Genomic DNA, 27,559 nt, shown 5'->3' with positions numbered 1-27,559 from the left:
TGTCCAGAGAGGATGGTCTTCATACATACCCCTGTGGCAATAACTGCTTCTAGGCTTCTCCTGGCAGGATGCAGAGGGTTTCCATCATCCTCTTTTTATGCCCTCTGCAGGGAGCCCAGGATGGAGCTCTGGATTTGGTCTCCTGTCTTGGGCCCCAGAAACCCAAAACATGGATGCCATAGTGCCAGAGTCCTCTTCATGCTCAGGTCTGTACCTGGTTCTGGGTAGTAGATCAGTGCTATTCATTCATCTTTTCTTGGGGCTTTTAATAACCAAAATGTCAACTACCATCAGAAGAGCATGTTTAGATCTGACAGCATTTAAAGCAGATCAAGTGACAGTGCCCTTTTCCTATACCTAGGTTAGTCACTTTCCAGGACTACCAGCAAATTCCTCCTTTCTCAGAGCATTAGCATTGTACAGGACTTCCTATCACCTCTCACGCTCTGCTATAGGCATCTTTGTGCTGATTGCTTTTGTTTTGCTGAAAGTGTATGTATGTGTAAGTGTGCAAGATATTTGGGATGATATGGGAATGCTGGACTGGGAACGTGTCAGAGTGCATTGGGCTGCAAACTGTGTGTGAGTGATAGTGTGTGCAGTTGTGGTTGTGCAGAGTGGCTCCTGTTTTTGAAGTTGTATGTAGTGAAGGTCTACAAGGACCCACCTTGCTTTCTCGCATGGTTGAGGATATTGCTTGCACAAACAATCATGATACACATGCTTAAGCTGTTTAAGCTGAGGTTACAGGGCTTGTTCTAGTGAGGGGAAATGGAAAGTATCACTATATGTTTATGATTTATACATATATTTGTTGTTGAAGGTTTTTATTGGTCTGGGTTACTTTTGCCTATTTGTTTCTCAGATGTCTTGGAGTACTTTCAGTAAAAGTGGGGAAACATAAATAACTGACTGTTAATGACTTCTCTGTGAGTCAGTACAAGTGGTAGTCATTAAATGTTTTGCATTTCTTCCAAATCAGCTCTTAAAAATCACTGAATATTTTAAAACCAGAACTGTTTCAAACAATGCTGTGTCATTTCTTTCCTTTGAGTATAAGCTACTGCAAGTAATTTTTTTTGTTTGAGACTAAATGAACCTTTTCTTTAGTATCAGCTATGTCTGACTACGAAAACAGCAAAATTTCCCTAGCTTGCATTTTTGGATTATCTAGTTTTTACTAAGGAGTCAATTTTCACACTCTAAGTACAGATGACATGCCCCAAATTGAATTCATATTCTGATATGCTGTAGCATTGATTTCCTTCTTCTAGCGCTATTAAAGTCAATGTCCTGTCCCAAGATATGTGTTTGTTTTTCTTCTTTTCCATATAAAGTAGAGTGAACTAGTAAAGAAAATTTCTAATTTTTCTTTTGTAAAATTGTCTTTTCTCATACTTTAAGATATTCCTTAAATTCACAAGGCTGTATATAAAAGATATTTTGCATTATTCCCTTTTTATTACTGATATAATTGCAGTACAGAAATGTCAAACAGTCTGACCTGACTCAAAGACCAAGCTGTTACCAGAATGGTGAAACAACCTATAAATTCTACATCCAAGTTCTTTAAGTGTTTTGTCTTATCAAGATTCCCTTATTAACAGCCCTGACAGACTATTTATAGTAAATATATCCACAGGAATGGTAAGATATAAAACATTTCTAAATATATCTTGTGAAATCAAATGAAAATTATGCCATTAGTCATGTTTGCCAGACAATGTTTTGCCAAAGAAAGTTTGCCAAAATATATTTTGACTGTAGGAAAAGGAAGCATCCAAAGCATCTGCATACCAGACTCTATAAAAGTCTCTATGGAGTGCTGTGCCCAGTCTTGACAGAAAGCTTCAAGGTAAGCACATGGCTCCTGTGAATTTCTGGGCAAAACCTTTTATTCCATTTTACTTCTTAGGAGCCTTGGATACCTACTTCTATGAGGAGCCATATCTATTACCAGTATACGTTTGAAGGCTTTTTTTTTTTTTTTTTTCTTTTTCTGCTATCCACTCATATATTAACTGGATATATTTTATCTGTGCAACAGATAAAATGAACTGCAATATTTTTAAACATCAGTGACTGACTTCCAGCTTCTGCCATCAGAACTGACAACAAAATGTATCAACTTTTAAAGACCAGGAACAAATGCAGGAGCTTAAGTTTTTGAGAAAGCAGAGTATAGAATCATGATACTAATGTGTGTAAAAGTGCAAGATGAATTTTCCATAGCAAGTAAATTCTGTAAGACAAGGAAGTCTCTCAGAGACTTTCAGATAATGCTTAAGCCAACATCATAGACTTATTTCATCTGAAGTCACTGCAATGGCATCATCAAAATTCATTACAATCTAGCAAGATAATACAACACTGAAAGATTGTACTGCAATACTGCAGCACTCAAAAACAATTTCTTCCTTTCATAGCCAGATATACTAGGAATTAATCTTAATTTCAGGAAAGAATACAGGTATTTCAAACCAAGACAGGTAGGTTGAAATAAAACTTTTGAGTTGTTAATACCTACCTGTATATTTTAGATTTTGTATGCCTGTATTTTGTAGATTTTCTCTCTTTCACAGAACACTTTACCCACTGACTCAACATATTTTCTTTCCTACAGAGCACTCTTCTGACTGTGCTTCCTGTGTGAGCGCAGCCATGGCTTCTCCAGATGCTGAGATGGCCGCCTTTGGGGAGGCAGCTCCCTACCTCCGAAAGTCAGAGAAGGAAAGAATCGAGGCCCAGAACAAGCCTTTTGATGCCAAGTCATCAGTCTTTGTGGTGCACCCCAAAGAATCCTTTGTGAAAGGGACGATCCAAAGTAAAGAAGGAGGGAAGGTCACTGTCAAGACTGAAGGTGGAGAGGTGAGAAAAAAACAAGTGTTAAGAACTGAAAGTAATAACCACTCTCAACTGTTAGCTGATGTTAACAAATCTCTGTTTTCCTCTGTCAGACTCTGACCGTGAAGGAAGATCAGGTCTTCTCCATGAACCCTCCCAAGTACGATAAAATTGAGGACATGGCCATGATGACCCACCTCCATGAACCCGCTGTGCTGTACAACCTCAAAGAGCGTTATGCAGCCTGGATGATCTACGTAAGTACCAGCAGCTCTCTTGCTTGGGTAGTATAGCTGGGGAGGACTGCTGTGCCATAGCTCGGGAGGATTGCTGTGCCAGGCTAAGTGGAAGCCAATGTGCTGTGTCCCTTCTTCACAGACCTACTCGGGCCTCTTCTGTGTCACTGTCAACCCCTACAAGTGGCTGCCGGTGTACAACCCGGAGGTGGTGTTGGCCTACCGAGGCAAAAAGCGCCAGGAGGCCCCTCCACACATCTTCTCCATCTCTGACAACGCCTATCAGTTCATGCTGACTGGTGAGAAAATTGCATTGTCTTTATAGAAATTTAATATTTGCCTTTTTTTTTTTAAATCAGTCTGCATAGAGATGTAAACCTCAGCATGAACTTTTAATGAACTGTTATTTTAATAATGTGCATGATACACAGTTCTGTCCTAACTATTTATAGAAATCCAGTTAATAGCATGAAAAAATGGGCACTGAAAAAAGTTACAGTAAGAGCAATTAATAAGACATATTCGGTCAAATGAAACAAATCATAGAATCATAGAACGGCATGGGTTGGAATGGACCTCAAGGATCATAAAGTTCCAACCCCCTTGTCACAGGCAGGGTTACCAGATTCTAGATCATGTACTAGATTAGATTGCCAAGGGCCCCATCCATCCTGGCCTTGGACATCTTTAGGGACAAGGCATCCACAGCCTATCTGGGCTACGTGTTCCAGCACCTCACCAGTCTCTCAGTAAAAGACTTCCCCTTGACATCTAATCTAAATATTCCTTCCTTTATTTTAAAAGCATTCCTCCTCATCCTATCACTGTCCACCTGGGTAAAAGTTGATTTCCCTCATGTTTCTAAACTCCCTTGAAATACTGGAAGGCCGCGATGAGGTCTCCCCCTAGCCTTCTCTTTGGACCACCTCTGAAAGCTCCATGCCCTCTCTGTGTTGAGGGCCCCAGACTTAGACACAGTACTCCAGATGGGTCCTCACAAGGGCAGAATAGAGGGAGACAGTCTGCTCCCTCACCCTGCTGGTTGCCTCTCTTCTGATAGAACCCAGGATATCATTGGCCTTCCAGGCTACAAGTGCACACTGCTAGCTCATGTTAAGTTTTTCATCAACCAGAACCCTAAGTCCTTCTCAGCAAGGCTACTTCCAAGGAATTCTTCTCCCAGTTTGTATACATATCTGGGATTATCTCACCCGAGTGCAGAACCTTGCACTTTGCTTTGTTGAACCTCGTTAGTTTCGCAATGGCCCAGCTTCAGAGTTTATCAAGGTCCTTTTAGATGGCATCACTTTCTTCTGCTGAATCAATCACTCCACTTAACTTAGTGTTATCAACAAATTTGCTGAAGTTTCACATCTTGAGGTGTACTCAAAATGTTCAAGAGTTCTGGACTGAAGATGGACCCCTGGGGGATACACTCATTACTGGCCTTCACCTGGACATAAATAACCATTGACCACAAGCCTCCGGATGTGACCTTCCAACCAATTCCTTAGCCACTGAATAGTCCATCCTTCAAATCCCTCTCTCCAATTTAGAGATAAGAATATGGGGGACCATGTTAAAGGCCTTGCAGAAAACCAGATGGATGATATCAGTTGCCTTCCCTTCATCCTCCGATGCTGTCACTCTATCATAGAATGCCACCAGATTGGTCAGGCACAACCTTCCCTTGATGAAGCTATGCTGGTTATGTCAGATCACCTGCTTGTCCCTCATGTGCCTTAACACCTCTTCCAGGAGGAGCTGTTCCATGATCTTCCTGGGCACAGAGGTGAGGCTCACCAGCTTGTACTTCCCCAGGTCATCCTTCCTCCTTTTCTCAGAAATGGCAGTGATGTTTTCTTTTTTCCAGTCCCCATGGACTTTGCCTGACAGCCATGACTTTTCAAATATGATGGAGAGTGGCTCAGCAACCACATCAGCCAGGTCCTTTAGGACCCTGGGATGCATGTCATCCATCCCCATGGACTTGTCCAAATTCAGTCTCATGAGTTGGTCTTGGACTTGCTCCACCCTTACAGTGGGGGGCAGTTCCCCACCTAGAGGTCCAGGTTCAGGGATGTGAGGTTCAGGGATGTGAGAATCCTGGCAGCCAGTGAAGGCTGAGGCTAAGAACTCATTGAGTACCTCAGCCTTCCCCATATCTGTTGCTGTCAGTTCTCATTTTTCCTTTTAGCACAGGACATCACAGGACATGTGCTCTCTTTGGCCGGTCTCTTCTGACCTATGTACCTGTGGAATCCCTACTTGTTGTTGTTAACATCTCTTGCCAAGTTCAATTCCATCTGTGCCTTAGCTTTCCTGGTCCCATCTCTACAAGTCCAGACAGCATCCCTGTATTCTTTCCAGGTGACATGCCCTTGCTTCCACTGTCAGTACTTGCCCTTCTTTTCCCCCAGTTTGACCACCTCAAACTCAGTGTGCTCAGTCATACTGGTTCCCTGCCTCCCCTACCTGCTTTCTTATTCTGAGGAATGGTGAGCTCTTGTGCTCTCAGAAGGGCATCCTTAGAGAGTAGCCAGCTTTGTTCCGCTCCTTTATCTCTAAGGACTTCTTCCCAGGAGATCTCATGCAACAATTTCTTAAACAGCCTGAAGTCTGCTCTCCTGAAGTTTAGGATCCTTACTCCATTCTTTGCCAGGCCTATGTTCCTCAAGATCACAAACTCAACCAGGGCATGAGCACTGCAGCCCAGGCTGCTTCCAGTCTTGGTATCTTTAACGGTCTCCTCTGCATTGGTGAGCACCAAAGCCCTACTTGTTATATGGATCTCATTTGCTTGAAATGTGACATAAAATATTAATAGAGTTCAGATGATTTACATTAATCACTTAAAAAATATATTTTAGCTTAAGTCCTTGGTATTTTATGTTCATAGTCAAGACATAGATTAGACACAGATTGAAAAAAGAAAATGGTCTGATTCCAGGTGTTACTCTCATATTTACAACTTTGTTGAGAAAGAACAGGAGTCAGGATCTCAGCAAAGTTGCAATATCCAGGAACAACAATAGAGGTATTCATTTCAAATTAGTTGTTAGCTAATACCTTTGTTGTATTTGTTTCTTCTCAGACAAGAAAGTTTCTTGACCAGAATGGACTAGTATCCTTGCACTGAAACTGCAGTTTTTCTGAAGAAAATGAAATCTTTGATGTTTGTGCATCCACAGTAGTTTCATAAGTACATAAAAACATAACTAAACATAATAATGTTGACTGTTAAATAAACTACTTGAATACTGAAGAAAAATAGGAAGATAATTTCTATGTTTCTTCTCCTTTTCTACTTGTCCTTTTTAGCACTAGAGCAAGTTCATGAAGGACAAGTAGTTCAGCATTTTCTTTCATATATGCTTTCTTCATGCTCTCTTGTCTTAGTTAGCGCCTTTAAAAACAGACTTGCAAAGGCAGAAATAAACAAAGAATGAACAGAAAAGATCCTAAACAAAAGACAAACAAAGCAATACGGGAACTTTCTTCTCCACTTTGGAAATAATCCCTTTGAATTCACCATTAAGAACAGAGGAAAAAAAAAAAAAAAAGGAAAACAGACTGTTTGAACATTTCCAACTTTGATTAAGTTTCTACAATTTTAGAAACCAGGGTAATTGAGGAAAGAAAATAGTGGGAAAAAAAAAGAATTTAGTAAGGTGGGCAGTTAGAATTCTTTTGGTGCCTACATTTATTGTCTATAACCTCTTGATATATATAGAAGGAAGCTAATTAATTCGACTTCTATAATGGTATTTTGCTAAAGGGAAGTTGAAAGAAACTGATCAAAGATTCTTCCACTGCTTGAAGACTCCCTGATGTATTAGTCTTTAGTTGTACTTCCTGGAACATTCAAAAAACACACAAAAAATATACGATTAATCTCTTTATGTTCTACAGGGAGTTGCTTCATATGAGCATTTCATTCCAGTGTCTATAATAATGACATCTCTAAGGAACATAATTCCTTAGACATTCCTAAATGTAAAATAATGCAAATTCTTCCAGCACTCTTCACATCATATTTAGATTGATTAAAGAAATAGGTCAAGAAGAGATATCCAGTTTCACTGCCCCAAGAGGGATTTTAAATGAATAGCTCAGGGGGAAAAAACATTGTAGAAACCCAAATTTGTCAACAGCAAGTATTTTTCTCACTGAACATAATACTCTCCAAAAATACTGCTTGAATTTATCACACACTATGAGTTCCATCTTACTCAATAACACCACTAACAGCATTTTTATTTCTGCCTCTTTCACAGACCGTGAGAATCAGTCGATCCTGATCACGTAAGTACACTCCCTGATCGGGTCCCTGCAGGGCTGCCCTGTGCCAGGGGACCTTCTCCCTGACCTCATGCTCGCTGCTTCTCTGTTTGGTTCGACAGCGGAGAATCCGGTGCAGGGAAGACTGTGAACACGAAACGTGTCATCCAGTACTTTGCAACAATTGCAGCTAGCGGGGAGAAGAAGAAGGAGGAGCAGTCCGGCAAAATGCAGGTACACTAAGAGAGACTGGCTTAAAACATTGTGTTTTTCTGTTCCCCATTTTTGGAAATAATAACGAGGAATAATTGTTATCCTGTAGGGAACACTTGAGGATCAAATCATCAGTGCCAACCCCCTGCTGGAGGCCTTTGGAAATGCCAAGACTGTGAGGAATGACAACTCCTCACGCTTTGTAAGTTGCAGCTTTGGACAAAAGCTTTCACAGAGTCACAGCATGGTTGAGGTGGGAAGGTATGTTTGGAGATGATCTGCTCCAACTTCCCTACTCAAGAGAGCACACCCAGAGCAGGCTGTCCTGCAGCACGTCCTGGCGGCTTTTGAAGATGTCTAAGGAAGGAGATTCTGCAGACTCTCTGTGCAGTCTGTGCCAGTGCTCAGCCATCAGCAGAGCAAAGATGGAACCTCTTGTGTTCCAAGTGTGTTTGTTTTTTTTCTCCTACTGTGTTTTGCCCTGTCAGTAGGCAACATTGGAAAGAGCCTGACTCTGACCTGTTTGCACTCTCCCTTGAGGCATTTCTAGACATTGATAAGATGCCCCTGACACTTCTCTGTTATAGACTAAACAGGACCAGTTCTCCCAGCCTTTCTCCACAGAAATGATGTTTCAGTCCTTTATTCTCCCTGTTTTATACAGGGGCAGTGAAATACATCCAGGCTGAAATTGTTCTTTTTCCCCTCAACAGGGTAAATTCATCAGAATCCACTTTGGGGCCACAGGCAAACTGGCTTCTGCTGACATTGAAACTTGTAAGAGATGCTCCTGGCCTGCTCACCTTTCTTCTCAAATTCTCACTTTCACATCCTGTCTTGTACCTAACTCTTTCTTCCTTCCTTGTCAGATCTGCTGGAGAAGTCCAGAGTCACTTTCCAGCTCCCAGCAGAGAGAAGCTACCACATCTTTTATCAGATCATGTCCAACAAGAAGCCAGAGCTAATTGGTAGGAAGGATCTTTTAATCTATTTGGAGGTGATCACCGAGCAACTGTTTCCTCTACTGCCCAGCTGAAAAATTAAGCCTATGTCTTTCCTTTCCCTGCTTTCAGACATGCTCCTTATTACCACCAACCCATATGATTACCACTATGTGAGTCAAGGCGAGATTACTGTTCCCAGCATTGATGACCAAGAGGAGCTTATGGCTACAGATGTGAGTAACAGAGCACAAGGATACCTACAGTACATTCCTTGCAGGGTGGCTTACTAAAGACATATTTTACTTGACTATTTCCACTGCAGAGTGCCATCGACATCCTGGGCTTCTCTGCTGATGAAAAGACTGCCATCTACAAGCTGACAGGGGCTGTCATGCACTATGGGAATTTGAAGTTCAAGCAGAAACAGCGAGAGGAGCAGGCCGAGCCAGATGGCACAGAAGGTATCAGCCAGTTCAGCTAGTAAAAATGATGAAACGCTTCTTCGTTCATTGTCTGTTTAACTGCATCTCTGATCACAAGAAATGGCATTCTTTTATCCAGTGGATACTTCTCAGAAACACACAGCCTGAAAATGGGAACTTTAACAAAGGGTCTCTCTCAGAAAAACCTTCAGGCACTATAACTGTTTGTTGTTGTTGTTGTTGCTATTGGCTTTTTTTTTCTTTTTTTCCCCAAAATATATCCTGCATTTCTTGCTATGCAGAAATTTTTGTTTCCAGAACAAGAGTGGGCTGCAGTCATGCTCGATATGATATCACAGGGTTTAGGACAGGTTCTGGGAGCTTTCAGATTCAAGCTTTCCCTTTTCATACAATGCTTGTTCTTGCTTTTAAAACAGGCAAGCATTAGCTTCCATAATCTTCACTCCTTCCGAGAACTTATCACAGAATCATAAAGGTTGGAAGGGACCTCTGAAGATCATCTAGCCCAACTCTATGCTAAAGCCTGTTCCCTATGCTAGGTTACACAGGAAAGCTTCCAGGCAGGTTTTGAATATCTCCAGAGAAGGAGACTCCACCTCCTCTCTGGGCAGCCTGTTCCAGTGCTCTGTAACCCTCAAAGTAATTTTTTTTTCATGTTTTTCTTGGAACTTCCTATGTTCCAATTTTGTCTGTTGCCCCTTGTTCTGTTGCTGGGCACTGCCCCTTGTTCTGTTGCTGGGCACCACTGCTTGACTCCCACTCAGTAGATATTTATAAGCATTGATAAAATCCCCTCCCAGTCTTCTCCAGGCTGGAGCAGTCAGAGCAGACCAGTACCTTCCGATTTCTAAAAAATGAGGAACAGATTTGCTCACACAGACCAAATTCTAGCCATTGCCCAATGATAAATGCTCCCCTCTCTCTTACTTTCTCCCTTTCCAGTGGCTGATAAGGCTGCCTACCTCATGGGTCTGAACTCAGCTGAATTGCTCAAAGCCCTGTGTTATCCTCGAGTGAAGGTTGGGAATGAATTCGTGACCAAAGGTCAAACTGTGTCACAGGTATAATCTTAAGTATGAAGCTACATGAGCTGAAGAATAACGTGAATATTCTTCTTCTGCAATAGAATGTAACCCCAGTCCTTTCATCTCTATTCTAGGTGCACAATTCAGTTGGTGCTCTGGCAAAGGCTGTCTATGAGAAGATGTTCTTGTGGATGGTTATTCGCATCAACCAGCAGCTGGATACCAAGCAGCCCAGGCAGTACTTCATTGGTGTCCTGGACATCGCTGGCTTTGAGATCTTTGATGTAAGGAACAAAAGCTTGGCATCATAGTCATGAGAGGGACAGAAAGAGATCAGAACTCAGAAACATATTTAAGAAGATTCTGAAGTGTATGCTCCTAATCTGCTGTTTTTGAGATAACCATCTCTCTTCTCTGTCGCAGTAGAATGCTTAAATTACTTTGTGTGCATACACTTTGACTCTAATATTGTCAACAGATAGAGAAAAAACACTGTGTTTTGACAGACAAACTTAGACACCATTGAGCAGGAAAAGATCTTAGACTTCACAGTCAGACACAGATCTATGATTAGAGCTCACACAGATATGGACCCTGGGTGTGAACAGTCTTGGAAGAGCCAAGGAAAGGGAAATGCTATGGGAAAGCATAGAGCATGCTTCCTGTGTTGAGAATGAAGTGGTGATGCTAGGACTTCTGTGTCAAAACAAAGAAAACTCTAGATTCTTGATTTGAGGGCAGAGAAATTTTGGTGTAGGATAATGAAGAATCTTCCATTTTCCCAGAAGTCAGAAAACTGACACACTGCCATGGTGCTGCAACTGACGTTCCTGAAAAATCTACTTTTGAGTAGCACAGTAAAAAATAAATTTTACTTGTAGATTGATTTCAAAAATAGTCATAATAAAGCCCTGCAAGGACAGTACATTTTTTCTACAGTAGGAATCCTTCTAAGGGATTAGATGTCATTACTGTATTGCTAGGTTTGTTGGTTCAGTTGGGGAACTTCAGACAGAATCAGAAGAATACTAACACAACCCTGTGGCCACTGCTGCCTCTTTGAGAACCGGTGTACCTCTCTTTGCCTTAAACAGTTCAACAGCTTTGAGCAGCTGTGCATCAACTTCACCAATGAGAAACTGCAACAGTTCTTCAACCACCACATGTTCGTGCTGGAACAGGAGGAGTACAAGAAGGAAGGCATTGAATGGGAATTCATTGACTTTGGGATGGACCTGGCTGCTTGCATTGAGCTCATTGAAAAGGTACTTTTTCCATTTAAGTGTATGATGTATTCTGGAATTTTGTGATGTTTCTCAATCAGATTCAGCTTGGAAAGAACTTGCAGCTGGACAGTCAATTTTGTGAAACAAGGCATTTTGCACTGGAATTAATATTCCCAGTGCTGAGGAATTAGTACAGCTAAATGCAAATCTGTGTTACCAATCTTGCATCACTGTGTCTTCAAGCATGGAAAAGGTAGCCTAGACTCCTACAAGCAGAATTCTTTAAAACATAACTAGAGTCAGTTTACTTTTTCCTCTGAAGATTCAAAATCAAAACTCCACACATATTGTTTGGGAAATAAATACGGCATGGCCCAATTTTCCAAGACACTGTACATCTTGTAGCTATTTTCCCAATTGTATTTCTGTCTGCCACTTCTCCTGGTTCTAGTGCCAAGTTTAACCCAAAGTGGTGAGACATTCTTACCAGTTTAGTGAAGACAGGCTGCTGAAAGGTAAGGAAAGGCAAATATTCTGCCTGGCAGAGAACTCTTGACAAACTTAGCCTCTTATCCACGCAGAGATGCTACCAACAATACACAGGTACCTCTGAATGTCATAGTACATGTTTCACACTAAGGTGATCTTTCTCTGTTGCTTCCTGTGCTATCTTCCAGCCCATGGGCATCTTCTCCATCCTGGAAGAGGAGTGCATGTTCCCCAAGGCAACTGACACCTCTTTCAAGAACAAGCTCTATGACCAGCATCTGGGCAAGTCCAACAACTTCCAGAAGCCCAAGCCTGCCAAAGGCAAGGCTGAGGCCCACTTCTCCCTGGTGCACTATGCTGGCACAGTGGACTACAACATCTCTGGCTGGCTTGAGAAGAACAAGGACCCCCTGAACGAAACTGTCATTGGGCTGTACCAGAAATCATCTGTGAAGACACTGGCCTTACTGTTTGCCACCTATGGTGGAGAAGCTGGTAGGTTTTCCGCAATCCATTTTTTCATATCCTCATAGAGTTTGAAGCAGAATCTTAAAGGCAATGCTAAAGATTTCTGAACTTTTTAATATTTTTTTGAATTTTCAGAGGGTGGTGGTGGCAAAAAGGGTGGCAAGAAGAAAGGTTCTTCTTTCCAGACAGTCTCAGCTCTATTCCGTGTAAGTACAAAACTTACTTTTTTTCAAAGAAGGACAGAAAACTCACTCTGGATCTGAAATGTGTGTTTCAGTTTTGGACATCAATCTTATCATCCTTGCAATATCAGGAAGAGGCCCTAGAAATAGCATGAAAGCTGTACCTCAACGTGTGTCTGGTCTTTTTATTGCAGGAGATAGAATGATATGGTTCAGCCTCCTGAAACAATCTAGGCAATTGACTTATTCCTTTTTCTCTAATTAGCTATTGATATTGCATCCTTGGCTGATTTATTGCAACTGTCACCTTCAGTTTTGCTCTTTTCTGGATTCAATAGAAATTACAAAAGTTCACCTACTTAGATTGAGAATGAATAATCATAGAATCATAGAATCACCAAAGTTGGAAAAGATCTCCAAGATCATCCAGCCCAACCATCCATCTACCACCAATATTTCCCCAGTAAACCATGTCCCTTAGTACACCATGTAAAAGTTTCTCAGACACCTACAGGGACACTGACTCCGCCACCTCCCTGGGCAGCCCGTTTCACAGAGAAGAAATTTTACCTGATGTCCAACCTGAACCTCCCTTGGTGCAACTTGAGTCCATTCCATCTTGTCCTCTCACTAGTTACACAGGAGAAGAAGCTGGCCCTCACCTCACCACAGCCTCCCTTCTGGTAGTTGTAGAGAGCAATAACATCTCCCATGAGCCTCCTCTTCTCCAGACTAAACAATCGCAGTTCCCTCAGCTGCTCCCCATAAGCCTTGTGCTTCAGACCCCTCACAGCTTCATTGCCCTTCTCTGGACGCACTCCAGGGCCACAATTTCCTTCTTGTAGTGAGAGGTCCAAAACTGAAAACAGTATTCAAGGTGCAGCCTCACCAGTGATGAGTGCAGGGGAAGATCACCTGCTCCTGCTGGCTACACTATTTCTGATACAAGGCAGGATGCCTTCTTGGCCACATCAACCAACACCCCCAGGTTTTCTTCCTCTACACAGTCTCCCAGCCACTCTGTCCCAAGCCAGTAATGTTGCCTGGGCTTGTTGTGGCCAATGTGCAGGACCCAGCACTTGGTCTTGCTGAACTTCATCTTACTGACCTCAACCCAGCAATCCTGCCTGTCCAAGATCCCTCTGTAGGGCCTTCCTACCCCCAGGCAGATCAATACTTCCTCCTGTCTTGGTGTCATATGCAAACTCACTGAGGATACACTCAATGTCCTTGCCCAGGTCATCAATAAAGATATTAAAAAGGACAGGCCCCAGCACTGACCCCTGGGGGACACCACTCATGATCAGTCACCAGCTGGATTTAACTCTATTCACCACCACTTTGTGGGCCCAGCTCACCAGCCACTTCCAAGCAAAGAGTGCACCTGTCCAGGCCACAGGCTGCCAGCTTCTGCAGGAGAATACTGTGGGAGGCACTGTCAAAGGCTTAGCTGAAGTCTAGGCAGACTATATCAACAGCCCTTCCCTCATCCATCAGACTGGTCACCTGGTCATGGAAGGAGATCAGGTTGGTCAAACAGTACCTGCCTTTCATAAGCCCATGCTGGCTGGGGCTGATCCTCTGGTTGTCCTGCACGTCTTGTGATCTCACTCAAGATTATCTATCTATATCTGAGTGAATAGGCCAAACTTCCTCAGTATCTGTGCAGGTATCAGAGAATTTTCCCACACCTGTTTTAATATCAATGACAATTTTCAATACTGATACAACATAGAATAAAATAGAATACAACAAATACAACACAGAATAAAAGGTAACAGATATAGCATAAAAAATAAAATCTTAAGATTGTAAAATTCTATGAAATGTTTCAATTTTGATGGAGATATTTAATTTTAAATTGTTCTCAAGTCAGTTCATTTTGTAATGAGTTTTCAGTAATGTTTTCAATTTTGCTGAAGTTGAGATATTTAGGGATATTGAACTACTGCTAGCACAGCTCATTTATTTGAGCCCTACAAAGGTTCACTTCCAAATTAAAAAAAACTATTTAGCTCTGAGTGGTGTTCTTAAGGGGTCTGGATCAGGACTGGTGCTGTTTAATATCTTTACTAATAACATAGATAATGGGATTGAGTGCACTCTTAGCAAGCCTGCAGATGACATCAAACTGACTGGCACAACTGACACAGTAGAAAGAAGATATACCATCCAAAGGGACCTGGACAAGTATGATATGTGGTGCCAAGTGAACCTCATGAAATTCAGTGACACCAAGTGCAAGGTCCTCTGCCTGTGTCAAGATAATCCCAAGCATGAATACAGGTTGGGCGATGAGTGGATTGAGAGCAGCACTTTAGAGGAGGATTTGAGGTTAGAGGTGGATGAAAAATTGGGCATGAGCTGGGAGCTCCCATTTGCAACCCAGAAAGCCAGTCTTAGTATGGACTGCACCAAAAGAGACATGGCCAGCAGTTTGATGAAGATGATTGTCCCTCTCTACTCCACCACTGTGAGAAACCTTCTGCAGTGCTGCATCCAGGTCTGGAGATTCCAACATAAGAAGGTCATGGAACTGTTAGAATGGATCCAGAGGAGGGCTATGGAAAGGCTCAGTGGCCTGAAACATCTGTTCTAGAAAGAAAGGCCAAGAGAGCTAGGTCTGTTGAGCCTAGAGAAGAGAAGGCTCCAGGGAGACTTTACTACAGCTTTCCAATACTGGAAGTTTATAAATCAAATGGAGAGAGACTTTCTACACAGGCATGTTGTAGACAAGAGGTAATGGTTTTAAACTAAAAGAAGGTGCATTTATATTATGTATTAGGAAGAAATTCTTTATTATGGGTGTGGTGAGGCACTGGAGCAGGTTACCAAGATAAGATGTTGATGCCCAACCCTGAAAATGTTCAAGATCAGAATGCATTGAACTTTGGGAAACTTGTTTTTATGAGAGACGTCCCTGCCCACAGCAGGAGGTTAGAACTAGGTAGTCTTTAAGGTCTCTTCCAACGCAAAACCATTCTATGTTTCTATTCTGTGAAATCTACTACCAAATCAGATTGTAGTCAGGAGTAGCCAAGAGACCAGATCATCAGTATCTACAGCTTAAAATGCCCAACTGTATACCAAAAGGTATACCAGCTGGAAGGAAGCTGTAATATGGTAGCTCTGAATCAGTATTGTATTTGAATGAGGAGGTTAAGAAAAAGTAATACTAATCATTATTCAATGTAGGAATTTCAACATCAACAAAGCCAGGTGTCTGCAGTTTCCAAGTTTCCCTCTAGGAGCTCTGCAATATATTGTAGGGAAGATAAATCTGTATTCTGAAACATTCAGTTTGATAAATTCCCTATTAAGCGGATAACAATTAATAATAATTACTCTCATACATTCACAGGAGAATTTAAACAAGTTGATGGCTAACCTGAGAAGCACTCACCCCCATTTTGTACGCTGCATCATTCCAAATGAAACAAAAACACCTGGTAAGGAGATACAGTGGGTAAAATTTGAACTGCAGAAGCTCTTGAGTGTCAAACAGTGGGGTAGTCACTAATTGTGGTGTTTGTTAGGTGCCATGGAACATGAGCTGGTGCTCCACCAGCTGCGATGCAATGGTGTGCTAGAAGGCATCAGGATTTGCAGGAAAGGATTCCCCAGCAGAGTCCTATATGCTGACTTCAAACAGAGGTAAGAGTGGTACCACTTGCTGTCCATTCAGACCTAAATGAATAGCCTGGATATTGTAATGCACTTGAAACATACACTTTACACTGGTACTGAGCAGTAATATGTAAATGTTTCTCTATCAGATCATGATGATATGACATTGCCAAGGATTAGGATTATTTTGGATTCTGAACTAACAGTAAAAATATTCTCCGTATCCCATTCCCAAAGGTTGAATTGGCTTCAGGCATTAGACTAATTCAATGAGACAGTCTGAGAAGGCTATGGGGTTCAACTGTAGTGGTGGTTTCAATAACGGTATTTCTTCATATTTTGTTTTCTCCTACAGATACAGAGTGCTTAATGCGAGTGCTATCCCAGAGGGACAATTCATGGATAGCAAGAAGGCTTCTGAGAAGCTCCTTGGATCCATTGATGTGGACCACACCCAGTACAGATTTGGTCACACCAAGGTATGAACAAGTCCTCTGTTCAAAGAGAGAGCGTAGTGAGTAAGCTGGTTGCTTACTGAGGGCCAGGGAGTGCAGTGCAGTGCTGTAACACAGCTGGCATCTCAAGTGCCTCAGCCAAAAAAGATCCAAGCACGCAGTATTTTGGCAAGGCAAGTGAAGAAGACTAAATGAGGACAGATTCAACTAAAAGTCCAAATCATCCAGTAGGTTTGTGACAACAAGAAAGGTGTGAGGTGAAGCCAGAAAGTCTGGTTTTAAAGATTGGTTGTGGCCAGGTCTAGGTAGGATACCAAGGGTCAGGCACTACTCAGTAATTTCCTGATCAATGAAACATGAAGTCAGGAAGAAGAGTTCACTGTGGTCCACAGCCAGGCAGAGTCATGGTTGAGGCAGTGGCTGAGTGGGAAACCAAAATTGTAACAAGACGGTTCATGCAGGGACTGAAGGTCTAGGGCTGATCCATCAAGAGGTTCCTAAGCACAGTGGAAAAATGATATGGGAAGGAAGACAAAGTGAGGCTGGTCATGATCATTAATGTCTCCTTCTGAAAGCTGAAAACCTGTTGTGTCTCTGTTCTGGCTTATCTGACTGTTATGTGTTGCAACATTTTATTTTTCAAGGTGTTCTTCAAAGCTGGCCTTCTGGGACTCCTGGAGGAGATGAGAGATGATAAGCTGGCTGAGATCATCACTCGCACACAAGCCAGATGCAGGGGCTTCCTGATGAGAGTGGAGTATCGCAGAATGGTGGAAAGGAGGTAAATATTATGCATATTTAGTTTATTCTCATGGTGCTTGGTTAATTGAGTTTAAATTTTTCACACTCAAGGTATGTAATAACAATATGAATTGTATTTCAGGGAGTCCATCTTCTGTATCCAGTACAACGTTCGTTCATTCATGAATGTCAAGCACTGGCCCTGGATGAAGCTGTTCTTTAAGATCAAGCCGCTGCTGAAGAGTGCAGAGTCTGAGAAGGAGATGGCCAACATGAAGGAAGAATTTGAGAAGACCAAGGAAGAGCTTGCAAAGTCTGAGGCAAAGAGGAAGGAGCTGGAGGAGAAAATGGTTGTCCTATTGCAGGAGAAAAATGACCTGCAGCTTCAAGTGCAGGCGGTGAATATCATTGCTTATTTGTCCCTTGGAAAAAGCGTTACACAAGCAGACTCCATTTTTCCTCCAAGCAGAGACTTGTAGGAAAATAACTAATTTACAGTAGGAAAAGAAGTCATGCACTCAGAGTTACTGGAATGTTGAATAAATGGACAGTGGCAGTGGTGTCCCCTACCAGCCAGTGAAGTAACCTGGCAATGCCAAATCAGACATGATGGCCCTTCAGTCCTAAGGAGAGAGACTTGTAGCACTAATCAATTGTAAAAAGCAGCAGACAGTTCTGTCTGAACTGGATAGGAAGCGTCTCCAGCAGTTGAGCCTTCAAAGCAGTGCTCTTATGCAACAGAGTAAAAGCAACCATGAGAAGGACCCATTTTTCCTAATCACAAATATGCCATAATGCCTAGAATGCTAGATATTTGACATTCATCTATCAATCAGGAGTCAGTTCCTTCACTCCAAAAAACCCACCAACTTCTCAAGCTCATTATTCTCACAAATGGAAAAGGCTAATTCCCCAAATATTATATTAAAAGAAAACACAAAACAAACAAACAAACAAACAAAAACAGAAGCAAATGAATATCTGTGAGAGAAAAAGACAACAAAACAGAACTTCAAAACATGATAACACAAAAAACTCTGTCTCCCCATAGGAAGCAGATAGCTTGGCTGATGCTGAGGAAAGGTGTGACCAGCTCATCAAAACCAAAATCCAGCTGGAAGCCAAAATTAAGGAGGTGACAGAACGGGCTGAGGATGAGGAGGAAATTAATGCTGAACTGACAGCCAAGAAGAGGAAACTGGAGGATGAATGCTCAGAGCTGAAGAAAGATATAGATGATCTGGAGTTAACATTGGCCAAAGTTGAGAAGGAAAAGCATGCCACTGAAAACAAGGTATGAGGGAGACATGAGAAGTCACATGTGAGAAGTCACAATGTGTGAAGCTACTCTCAGAGTAGAAGTGTCTACTACACCAGAACATGTTGGCTATGGAAAAAATGTGCAGGGTCTCATCTAAATTGCAAAAGATGAAATAAACCACATTGCAAAGCATTGCAAAATGCAACTGTTACTGCAACAGCACGCAAGTTTTAGACCATGTTTAAATGTTTCTTCCAATTCATAGGTGAAAAACCTCACAGAGGAGATGGCAGTCCTGGATGAGACAATTGCCAAGCTGACAAAAGAGAAGAAAGCCCTCCAAGAGGCCCATCAGCAGACACTGGATGACCTGCAAGTAGAGGAAGACAAAGTCAATACGCTGACCAAAGCTAAAACCAAGCTGGAGCAGCAAGTGGACGATGTAAGAACAAAAGCATACAGCTACTATAGGACAGTTGTGGAGATAAACATGGCTGGCAGAGCACTAATGATCTCATTCTGTTTAGCTGGAAGGGTCCCTGGAGCAAGAGAAGAAGCTGCGCATGGACCTCGAGAGAGCTAAGAGGAAACTTGAAGGAGACCTGAAGTTGGCCCATGATAGCATAATGGACTTGGAAAATGATAAACAGCAGCTGGATGAGAAACTGAAGAAGTAAGTGTGGTTGTGGGACATCTGAGTGCTGGATGAGTACACTTAGATGTTTTGTTCAGGCACTAACACCATGTATCTTGTGCAAAGGAAAGACTTTGAAATCAGCCAGATCCAGAGCAAAATTGAGGATGAGCAAGCCCTGGGCATGCAGTTACAGAAGAAGATCAAGGAGCTGCAGGCAAGTCTTTGGTCCTTTCCTTCTGCCCTTCAGAAAACTTCAGTTTGAGGAGGGCATGGTTGTGAAGGGTGCCCGATGCTCCCCAGGCCCGTATTGAGGAACTGGAGGAGGAAATCGAGGCAGAGCGAACCTCTCGGGCAAAAGCAGAGAAGCACCGAGCTGACCTCTCCAGGGAGCTGGAGGAGATCAGTGAACGCCTGGAGGAAGCAGGAGGGGCTACAGCGGCTCAGATCGAGATGAACAAGAAGCGTGAGGCAGAATTTCAGAAGATGCGCCGTGACCTCGAAGAGGCCACGCTGCAGCACGAAGCCACGGCTGCTGCCCTGCGGAAGAAGCATGCGGACAGCACAGCGGAGCTTGGGGAGCAGATTGACAACCTGCAACGTGTCAAGCAGAAGCTGGAGAAGGAGAAGAGTGAGCTGAAGATGGAGATTGATGACTTGGCCAGCAACATGGAGTCTGTCTCCAAAGCCAAGGTATAATAAAGGCAACAGAATGTGTTCATAGGACAAAGGCATGGTGCTTAGACTATATCTACAAGTCACACTCGTATAAGATTTCTGCTGTAAAAATCAGAGAGAGTCCAGACTTTCATTTCCTTTCCTTCCTTGCTTTCAATACTTAGGCAAATCTAGAGAAGATGTGCCGCACTCTGGAGGACCAGCTGAGTGAGATTAAAACCAAGGAGGAGCAGAATCAGCGCATGATTAATGACCTCAATACCCAAAGAGCCCGTCTGCAGACAGAAACAGGTGACACATCCTAATTCCTGATGTCCAATGAGAAAACCTCTAAATTAGAATGATATGTTACAGTGCAAAGAGAGAATTTAGCTAACATCTCATTACTATTCCAGATTCCGTAGCTTTACAGTCTTCCCAAGTGCTTGTTATTGTAGATATTTTAAGCATCTATATCATCTATCTTTAGTCAAACATGAGGTCAGGTCGCCAACGATGTCCACCTGGACCACATCAGTAACAGTGGGGCCAGCAGGACTAGGGAAGGCATTAGTCATCAGGAAGAAATTCTTTAGCCAGGGAGTGGTGAGGCACTGGAGCACATTGTTCAGAGAAACAGTGTACGTCCTATCTGTGAAAGAGTTAAGGCTAGGTTGGATGGAGTTTTGAGCAACCTCGTCTAACGGAAAGCATCCCAGCCCATGGCTGGGGGATTGGAGGTAGATGTATTTGAAAGTGTCTTCCAACTCAAACTATTTGGCCCTATGATTGCATGACTTTATGATAGTCCCTCTCTACTCATCACTGGTGGGGCTGATTTGGACCCTCCACTACATGAAAATTCTAGAGCTGCTGGAACAGCAGTGCTGATGATGCAGCTAGAAAACAAGACATATGAGGGAACTGAGGTTGCTTAGTCTTGAGAAAAGGAAGTTTAGAGGAAACCTCATCATGCTCTACATTTTCATAAAAGCTGGTTTTGATTTATTTCTCAGTGGTCTAGGGATAGGGAATGGTCTCCATTTGCACCAGGGGAGGTTCAGATTAGATGTCAGGAAGAATTTTTTCATGTAAAGAGTGGTTAGGCATTGGAAATGGCTGCCCAGAGAAGTATTGGAATCTCTGGAAGCATTTAAAAATGTGTGAATGAGGCTCTTAAGGACATGGTTAAGTGATGAACATTTGTAATGTTATATGATGATGGGACTTAATGATCCTATGGGTCTTTTTGAGACCAAATCATTTTATGATCTATGATTCTACTGTTAGTATGACACTTTTTTTTCTCTTTTCTTTTCACTTTACATTTGCCAGGTGAATATTCTCGCCAGGCAGAGGAAAAAGATGCTTTGATTTCTCAGCTCTCTAGAGGCAAGCAGGGATTTACCCAACAGATTGAGGAACTGAAGAGACATCTAGAGGAAGAAATAAAGGTCTGGAAATAAATTCTTTCTTCAAGCCACATTACCATGACATACATGTGTAGAATCCTATCTAAAACAAGAGTGGTTTAATGTTCTTTTCCCAAATACATGAAGTACAGGAGGGAGCAGCATTTATACCTGAGGGGGAAGGAACTATAGTGAATTTGATGCTAGAGAAAGTCATCCTTTGAGGAGATTCTGATACTCTGTAAGACAAGATCCACACTCATTTCTAGAAATATTTACAGAACTATCACACTACTGTCCCCAGGCCAATTTTCACTAACATATCTTGATTCTCTAGCACACATTTTTGAGGGATTCATTGTCTCCCAGTCTTACATTTGTCTCATCAGGGTTTACCCATCCTTTCCCTTGGAGGAGTACTCCTGTGTATGACAATCCCACATCAATACGCATCTTAAGATATTCAAGTTACCAATCCCAGTGTCCTCACAGGCCAAGAATGCCCTGGCCCATGCCTTACAATCTGCACGTCATGACTGTGAGTTGCTCCGGGAACAATATGAGGAGGAGCAGGAAGCCAAGGGTGAGCTGCAGCGTGCCCTGTCCAAGGCCAACAGCGAAGTGGCCCAGTGGAGAACCAAATATGAGACAGATGCTATTCAGCGCACAGAGGAGCTGGAGGAGGCCAAGTATGTGGGGAATTAGGATGTGAAATGGCTGGAGAAGTCTTAGATTATCAAGGGAAATTAGAAGTCTCTGATAATGGGTTAAGATAGGGCTGGGATGAAGGCAGTAACATATAGTGTTGTAGAAGAGAGTGAGGAAAAGCATGCTGTAAAAAAGTGCAGACTGGAAGACATGCATACACTTTAGGATTAGAAAAGCTAACAAAAGGTGAATACTCAGTAGGTGTTAGGACAAAGCCTAGACAAACCCTTTAGACTGCATGCAACCACGATGCAGAAAAACCACTAAACAGATGGACGGTCAAAATCCCCAAAGTGATTAAGTGCCCTCTTATGAATGTAAAACACTGGCTTCCTCTTCAACTCTAACCTGCAGCTCTGCTTGCCTCCTTCCAGGAAGAAGCTGGCACAGCGCCTGCAGGATGCCGAGGAACACGTTGAAGCTGTGAATGCCAAATGCGCTTCCCTGGAAAAGACAAAGCAGAGGCTGCAGAATGAGGTGGAGGACCTGATGGTTGATGTGGAGCGATCAAATGCTGCCTGCGCAGCTCTGGACAAGAAGCAGAAGAACTTTGACAAGGTATTCTGGGCTCCAACCCTGTGTTTCCTGAGCAGAACGTGATTGCCACATCTGTGCTCACGCCCCGTTGCTCCTCAGATCCTGGCAGAGTGGAAGCAGAAGTATGAGGAAACACAGACTGAGCTGGAGGCCTCCCAGAAGGAGTCTCGCTCCCTCAGCACAGAGCTGTTTAAGATGAAGAATGCCTATGAGGAGTCCCTGGACCACCTGGAAACGCTGAAGCGTGAGAACAAGAACTTGCAGCGTAAGTCGCTCAGTCTTTCCTGCTGGCAGGGCTTTCACAGAAGCTTTCCTGCCCACCTCTCCACCTGGGACTGTGCCTTCAGTGATGGGAGGAGACTTGTTATGCTGCTGTCACAGGGCCTTTCCCTGTATGCTCTATATCTGACCATGTGATAATTCCTTCTTCCCTGCAGAGGAGATTGCCGACCTCACAGAGCAGATTGCAGAGGGCGGAAAGGCGGTTCATGAGCTGGAGAAAGTCAAGAAGCATGTTGAGCAGGAGAAATCTGAACTCCAGGCCTCCCTGGAGGAAGCTGAGGTACATAGTGCTAAAAAACGGTTTCCAACCTTATAGAATGCAAACAGTAATCTGTAGCTATTGTGGAAAATATAGACTATTTTATGAAGGATTGCATATGAGATTGCTCAGAGAGGAAGCTATATTTCTATTCACTGTTTCTTTATGACTTCTCCAGGCCTCCCTGGAACATGAAGAGGGGAAGATCCTGCGCCTCCAACTGGAGCTCAACCAGATCAAGTCTGAGATTGACAGGAAGATAGCAGAGAAAGATGAGGAAATTGACCAGCTGAAGAGAAATCACCTCAGAATTGTGGAGTCCATGCAGAGCACCTTGGATGCTGAGATCAGGAGCAGGAATGAGGCCCTGCGGCTGAAGAAGAAGATGGAGGGAGACCTGAACGAAATGGAGATCCAGCTGAGCCATGCCAACCGCATGGCTGCAGAGGCACAAAAGAACCTGAGAAACACACAAGGAACACTCAAGGTATGAAGTTAAATAAGTGCATATAGGCATATAGTTTCCCTCCTGTTACAATTGTAATGCATTTTGCAGGGAATGTCACTATCCACTGGGCGCTGGTGCTCTGCCAACTTGTAATCTTTTCCTGTTTTACAGGATACCCAGATACACTTGGATGATGCTCTCAGGACACAGGAGGACCTGAAGGAGCAGGTGGCCATGGTGGAGCGCAGAGCAAACCTGTTGCAGGCTGAAGTTGAGGAGCTACGAGGAGCTCTGGAGCAGACAGAGCGCTCAAGGAAAGTGGCTGAACAGGAGCTTCTGGATGCAACTGAACGTGTGCAACTTCTCCACATGCAGGTCAGATTATTTCCAGGGAACTAATCCCATCAGCTTGAGATACTGTAGAATGAGATTGCTAGTATTTTACTTATTGCTATGCATCTCACTGTGTAAACACTTGAAGAGCAATACTGTGACATGTCTAATCCAGCTAGCCATCCCTATCTGATTTGTCACCATGGCTCTATAGAGGACTCTTGCATTATGAACTTTAACAAACATTATTCTCCCTCTCAGTTCTTGATGTGGAGGTATCAGGTCTAACAGTAAAAATCCTAACATTCCTGTTATGCAGAACACCAGCTTGATCAACACCAAGAAGAAGTTGGAAACAGATATTGTGCAAATTCAGAGTGAAATGGAAGACACCATCCAGGAAGCCCGCAATGCTGAAGAGAAGGCCAAGAAGGCCATCACCGATGTGAGTTGGGGCTCTTTCACTGCTGATGACTGATGCATTCCCCCAAACGGTCTCTGACTGCAACCTGGCTTTGCTGCTTTGCCTCTCCAGGCGGCCATGATGGCAGAAGAGCTGAAGAAGGAGCAGGACACCAGTGCCCACCTGGAGAGAATGAAGAAGAATATGGACCAGACAGTGAAGGACTTACAGCTCCGCCTGGATGAGGCAGAGCAGCTGGCCCTGAAGGGAGGCAAGAAACAACTCCAAAAGCTGGAGGCCAGGGTGCGTAGGGCTATTTGTATTTTGTAATACAAAGGGATATTTGTGCAAGTGTGTGCAATCCCAGGTCAGGGATAGCAGGGGGGATCCAAATATGGGTTTCTCATTGCAGGTGCGGGAGCTGGAAGGGGAGGTTGATTCTGAGCAGAAGCGCAGCGCTGAAGCTGTGAAGGGTGTGCGCAAGTATGAGAGGAGGGTGAAGGAGCTGACCTACCAGGTAAGGCAGGAAGTATCCTTGAGTTGACATCCCTTACACCCAGCACATCAAAATGGTTGTGTAACATCCCCATGGGATATTGTTGTCCTCACTTGCTGGGAAACAATTCTCTGTCTTTCCTGCTTGCCAACTGCTTTAGTGTGAGGAAGACCGGAAGAATATTCTCAGGCTCCAGGATCTGGTGGACAAACTGCAGATGAAGGTGAAATCCTACAAGAGACAGGCTGAGGAGGCTGTAAGTATAGCTTGAAGAATGGGAGAGAAATTTTCCTTCAAGGCAGCATGATTGTAGAGATAAGATTGAAAACCAGAAAGGGGCCTGAAAGAATCTCCCAAGACACAGCTTGTCTTGGCCACATTGTTCATTATCATGTCAGGAGGCCTTGCCTTCTTTGTGGCACACTGCAGTTAGGGATTGACTGAGGGATGTTCTGTGGCCTGTTTTATCCAGGAAATCAAACTAAAATTGCCAACATCCATTAACTAAGAGACTCATGAATCTCTGACAGTAATCAACATCACGGGGTTTCCATGTGTTTCTGAATATAACAAATGAAATGTAAATCAGGCACTAGGAAGGAGGAGAATAGGTACAAGAAATGATAAGACCATGTGACAGAATAGCTCCTCAAGAGTGACACATTTCTGGTGCTGTTTGTTAATGTGGGTTCTCAAATAATGGAGGACAAGCAAGTCTTTGTGAGTCTTATGTTTAAGCAGTGGTAGGAAGGAGACAGGAGGTCTATTCTTTCCTCTGGGGAGCTACCACAGCCCCTCAAGGCCTGTGCACAGGAGGACTGAAACTTCTGCTGCAGTTTCTCACCACCAACTCCCTCTCCCTGCACAGGAGGAGCTGTCCAATGTCAACCTCTCCAAATTCCGCAAGATCCAACACGAACTGGAGGAGGCTGAGGAGCGGGCTGACATTGCAGAGTCTCAGGTCAACAAGCTCCGAGTGAAGAGCCGGGAGATTCATGGCAAGAAGATAGAAGAGGAAGAGTGAGGATGTCGTGACAACAAAGTGGCATAAGGAATTCACAAAATGTGAACTTGCTGTCACTTTCTTACATAATTTGTATTTTTAACCCCCCTTCATACATGGCGAATAAAAAAATTACTTCACAGACATATCATGAGCATTCATTTTCATCTCTGCCTCTTATAACTGGTTATTGTGTCTATTATCATTTGCTTTTGGGCCCAACTTTGGCTTATACCCTTTGCATGTCTGCATCACAGTAAAGCTTTCTGTCTCCTAGCTCTCAATTGCTTACCACTTCTATCTCAATTCACTAGTTGTGAATTAGTGATTGGAACAAGACAATGAAAAATGACAATTCAAAAACAGACAAATCACAGTCGTTGCTCTTCATACCAGAGAGGCCTTAGCCACTTGACTTATTTAATTACAGTACACATTTCATATTAAAGGATAACTTCTGCAGTAGCATCCCTAGTCAAGTCCAACCCTTGATCCTGAGCCCATCTACAGGATGCATATCTTCTTTGATGATCTGAGGTATCATGGGTATACTGAGCTAGAAATAATTCACCCTTATGTTGCCAGTCCAGATCTACCTCAGCCATTTCAATCCTAGTAGATTGATCCACCTGCTGGTTGTTGTGATGTTCTTCAGTGGCACAACTCTTGGGTACATGAGCATCTATGTGACATACCTTTACAACCATATTCTCCACCAGGGCAGCAAGATCTTTCTACAGTGCAGTGGTCCAGATGGGTTTATCTCTGCACTGCCAGTTGTTCTGCTTCCATAGCGGTAACTACACCCCTAGGGCATCTGCCACCATTCAGGAGTCATTGTAGACATAGAGCACTGCCACTTCTCTCATTCAGCAATGCCTAAAGCCAGCTGGGTGGCCTTCTACAAATTAGCTTCATTCATCTTCTCCTTCAGTACCTTCTGTGATTTGTTTTCCTTGAGAATTTCTGCCAGACGCTCCAGGTCTGGCCATTCTGTCCAGCTGTGGTATAGAGCATGTTTTTTATATCTTTTCCAGCCCAGACTGGCTCAAGGGCTACTACATGATCTATCTCCCATGTAACTTGTTCAAAGGCTGTTGTTGTTCAGGTTCCTATGTGACACTGTTCTTTTTCTGGATCACTTGATGGAGGGTTTATAATCAGACTGTAATCCAGAATATGCATTTTCCAAAAACCCGCAAGACCTAAGAAAGCTTGTGTTTCCTTTTTGCTAGTTGGTGGGGACCTAACAGCTTATTCAGTGATCACATCCACGGGGATCTGATGATGTCTGTCTTGTCGTTTTATTCCTAAGGACTGGATTTCCTGTTCAGGTTCCTTGACCTTACTTTGCTTTATGGAAAAAACAGCTTTTGGAAGGATTTGAAATTTTTTTTCCCTTTCTGAAAAACTTTCTCTGCTGTGTTGCCTCACTTAATGATGTCGTCAACTTAATGCAGGTTCAGGAGCTCTCCCTGTGCCAGAGCAGTCTGGATTGGCCCACTGGAAACTACAGCAGCCATTTTCCTGGAATAACACTCTCTTGTGATGGTTTTTCCCTTGTAATTCATGTACATGTGCCTGTAGATTTGAGGTGGGTTTTCCATCCTGCTTCCTCATATCCTCTCCATGGTCATGCGGGTAAAACCATAGGATGGCACATAGTGTGTACCCACTTACTCTTGTCCCTCAAGTGGTTTGTACAGGTGCAGGAGAAAACATGCTCTCCTTTTTTTGGGCCATTTAACCAGTTTGTCTACAGCTGAGACACAGGCTGGTAGGAAGGAAGAGATTTTCTTCATATTGTCAAAGTGGGCTAGCCACTTCAGTAACCATTGGTATTTTGCTGTCTTTCAAGATCATTGCTGTCAGAATGCTGGCATACGGTGATGACAGAATCACAGAATTACAGGGATTGAAAGGGATCTCAAGAGGTCATCAAGTTCAACCTC

The 27,559-nt window shown here is 43.2% G+C and overlaps 1 protein-coding gene and 1 long non-coding RNA gene across 3 annotated transcripts in view; one reads left to right on the top strand and one right to left on the bottom strand.

Moving 5' to 3' along the window:
• Positions 1–27,559, bottom strand: part of LOC107054724 — a 125,666-nt gene that overhangs the window by 90,433 nt on the left and 7,674 nt on the right. The gene's annotated exons all lie outside the window — the stretch shown is intronic.
• Positions 1,779–25,753, top strand: MYH1E (myosin, heavy chain 1E, skeletal muscle (similar to human myosin, heavy chain 1, skeletal muscle, adult)). 2 transcript variants are annotated; one of them, XM_046902054.1, is made up of 39 exons: positions 1,779–1,855; positions 2,624–2,868; positions 2,958–3,101; positions 3,223–3,379; positions 7,358–7,385; positions 7,484–7,595; positions 7,684–7,776; positions 8,288–8,351; positions 8,444–8,542; positions 8,648–8,751; positions 8,841–8,979; positions 9,904–10,022; positions 10,121–10,270; positions 11,081–11,251; positions 11,890–12,196; positions 12,305–12,375; positions 15,713–15,800; positions 15,888–16,005; positions 16,334–16,457; positions 17,078–17,214; positions 17,317–17,572; positions 18,226–18,468; positions 18,701–18,877; positions 18,963–19,108; positions 19,196–19,286; positions 19,373–19,762; positions 19,912–20,038; positions 21,062–21,180; positions 21,631–21,827; positions 22,221–22,404; positions 22,483–22,648; positions 22,821–22,945; positions 23,103–23,411; positions 23,544–23,747; positions 24,025–24,150; positions 24,241–24,411; positions 24,521–24,625; positions 24,765–24,860; positions 25,473–25,753. In XM_046902054.1, the coding sequence occupies exons 2-39, from the start codon at positions 2,662–2,664 to the stop codon at positions 25,626–25,628; spliced, it is 5,820 nt and encodes a 1,939-aa protein (XP_046758010.1). In that variant the 5' UTR covers positions 1,779–1,855; positions 2,624–2,661; the 3' UTR covers positions 25,629–25,753. The 2 variants fall into 2 exon arrangements, with proteins under 2 accessions (XP_046758010.1, NP_001384338.1); NM_001397409.1 differs by lacking the exon at positions 1,779–1,855 and having other exon boundaries at positions 2,628–2,868.

Source organism: Gallus gallus, chromosome 18 (assembly GCF_016699485.2).
Source record: "Gallus gallus isolate bGalGal1 chromosome 18, bGalGal1.mat.broiler.GRCg7b, whole genome shotgun sequence".
In the NCBI taxonomy this organism is placed as follows: Eukaryota; Metazoa; Chordata; class Aves; order Galliformes; family Phasianidae; genus Gallus; species Gallus gallus.
This window is presented reverse-complemented; position numbering and strand designations above follow the sequence as displayed.

Coding starts and splice junctions, on each gene's coding strand:
- MYH1E (XM_046902054.1), top strand. CDS start 2,662: ATGGCTTCTCCAGATGCTGAGATGGCCGCCTTTGGGGAGGCAGCTCCC. Junction 3,102..3,222: donor ATGCAGCCTGGATGATCTAC/GTAAGTACCAGC, acceptor CCTTCTTCACAG/ACCTACTCGGGCCTCTTCTG. Junction 21,181..21,630: donor ATCTAGAGGAAGAAATAAAG/GTCTGGAAATAA, acceptor GTGTCCTCACAG/GCCAAGAATGCCCTGGCCCA.